This window comes from Emiliania huxleyi (assembly GCF_000372725.1).
Source record: "Emiliania huxleyi CCMP1516 unplaced genomic scaffold EMIHUscaffold_5414, whole genome shotgun sequence".
NCBI lineage: Eukaryota > Haptophyta > Isochrysidales > Noelaerhabdaceae > Emiliania > Emiliania huxleyi.
This window is the reverse complement of record NW_005197935.1, coordinates 1-1,578: the sequence shown is the minus strand read 5'-3', so window position 1 is coordinate 1,578 and position 1,578 is coordinate 1. Positions and strand designations below refer to the sequence as shown.

Sequence of the window (1,578 nt, the reverse complement as noted above, 5' to 3'; positions counted from 1 at the left end):
GTGCAATGCAGATCCACAGACCTCTCCCGCTCTGCCCCCCCCCCCTCTCGTCGATCTTGTCCTCTTGGCCCGCACTGTCCCGGCGGGGGTCTCGATTCACGAATGAGCAAACGGTGACTAGCCACGCACCCATCAAGCCACCCATCCCACCCATTCCCGCTCGTTGCTCGGTCTTGACACCCAGGCCCACACGGTGCTGGGTGCTGGGTGAGAGTCTCGAATGAATAAACAGTGACACTCTGGAGCTTTGTGTTGCGCTGGCCGCTGGGGCGCTCCTCTTGAGGCATCGGCATCTCTTACATCCGCCGGGGCCCTCACACACGGCCACATTGGTGATTGGAGCACACTTGGCCGAGACATTTAATCTCATTTTTTACATTTTTTTATTGCGCCATCGGTCTCGCTCAGTAGCAAACTAGCGCCCCCAGGGCAGGGCGCAGCTAGAAACTAGAATTCCAAGGTGACTCTAACGGTTAGTTTGACCTTTGACGGAGTTGCAACAAGAATTTTTCTCCCTCGCACAACACTGGGCACGGCACTGGCGCAAGTCGGTAAGGAAAGAAACGTAGATCGCTTATCGCGCCGAAACGCGGTTCACGGCCAGTGGTGCGCGTACACGCCCGCGTCGCGCAGGGCGCGGTACATCGCCGTGGCGTTCTGCAGCGAGTACGAGCACCAAAACTGCCAGCCCGGCTTCGGCATGCGGCACCAGTTGAAGCGCCGCATCATCGCCGGGTGGCCGTAGTGCACCTCGAGCAGGATCTCGTCGATGAGCGCGTGAGTGCCGTCCGCCAGCAGCGTCCGCACGATGTCGTACTCGTAGCCCTCGACGTCCATCTTCACCACCACCGCGTCCGCCGGCTGCAGGCCGAGCATGGTCTTGAGCAGGTCCGAGAAGCCGAGAGTGGGCGGGGTGGTCGACGGGTTGGAGCGGGCGCCGATGAAGGCCTGGAGGAAGAAGTGGCGCCGAGCAAAGCTCGCCGCCCTCGCTGCAGACATGCCTTGCCGCTGAAGCCGCCGCACTAAGTCCGGCTGCGGCGGCAGCTTGTAGAAGCCAGACGCGGCCTCAAAGGCGTAGAACTCGTCAAAGCCGAGGAGCTGCGGGTAGACCGCAAAGGTCGAGAGCATCCCCTCCTTGGAGTCAAATTCGCGCGCGCCCACGTCGATATACACAGACCGTTCGCACTTGCTAAAGTTGGCGTGGTGGCCGAGGTAGTGCGGCGGCACCCGCTTGAAGTAGCTCGCGGGCCCGCTCAGCGGGCCGCGAAAGTGCTTTTGCGGCAGCAGGTCCTCCAGACGCCCAAAGTCGGTCTCAGGAGGGCACCTTTGGGGGCGGCTCCAAGTGCCGAGCTTCACCGGCGTGCCAAAGCCGCTCCACTGCTGAGCGATTCCAGTCTGCAGAGCCTCCGCCTCACCGCAGTTCACGCCGGCGGTGCCGCACGCGTTTTGGGCGCCGGCAAGGCCGGATAGCAGCGCGAGCGTAACCTTGCGAACATTCATCTCTTGCTGCTGCTGGCCTGCTCTGCTGCGCGGGCGTTGCGCTCACCGCTTATCGTTTTTCTCTTTTCAAAGGAATTC

The 1,578-nt window shown here is 61.9% G+C and overlaps 1 protein-coding gene across 1 annotated transcript; it reads right to left on the bottom strand.

Moving 5' to 3' along the window:
- Positions 1–594: 594 nt before the first annotated feature.
- EMIHUDRAFT_256887 (hypothetical protein) lies at positions 595–1,500 on the bottom strand (the record flags this gene model as incomplete). Its single annotated transcript, XM_005765679.1, has 1 exon — positions 595–1,500. One exon carries the CDS (start codon positions 1,498–1,500, stop codon positions 595–597), a length of 906 nt encoding a protein of 301 aa, XP_005765736.1.
- Positions 1,501–1,578: the final 78 nt, after the last annotated feature.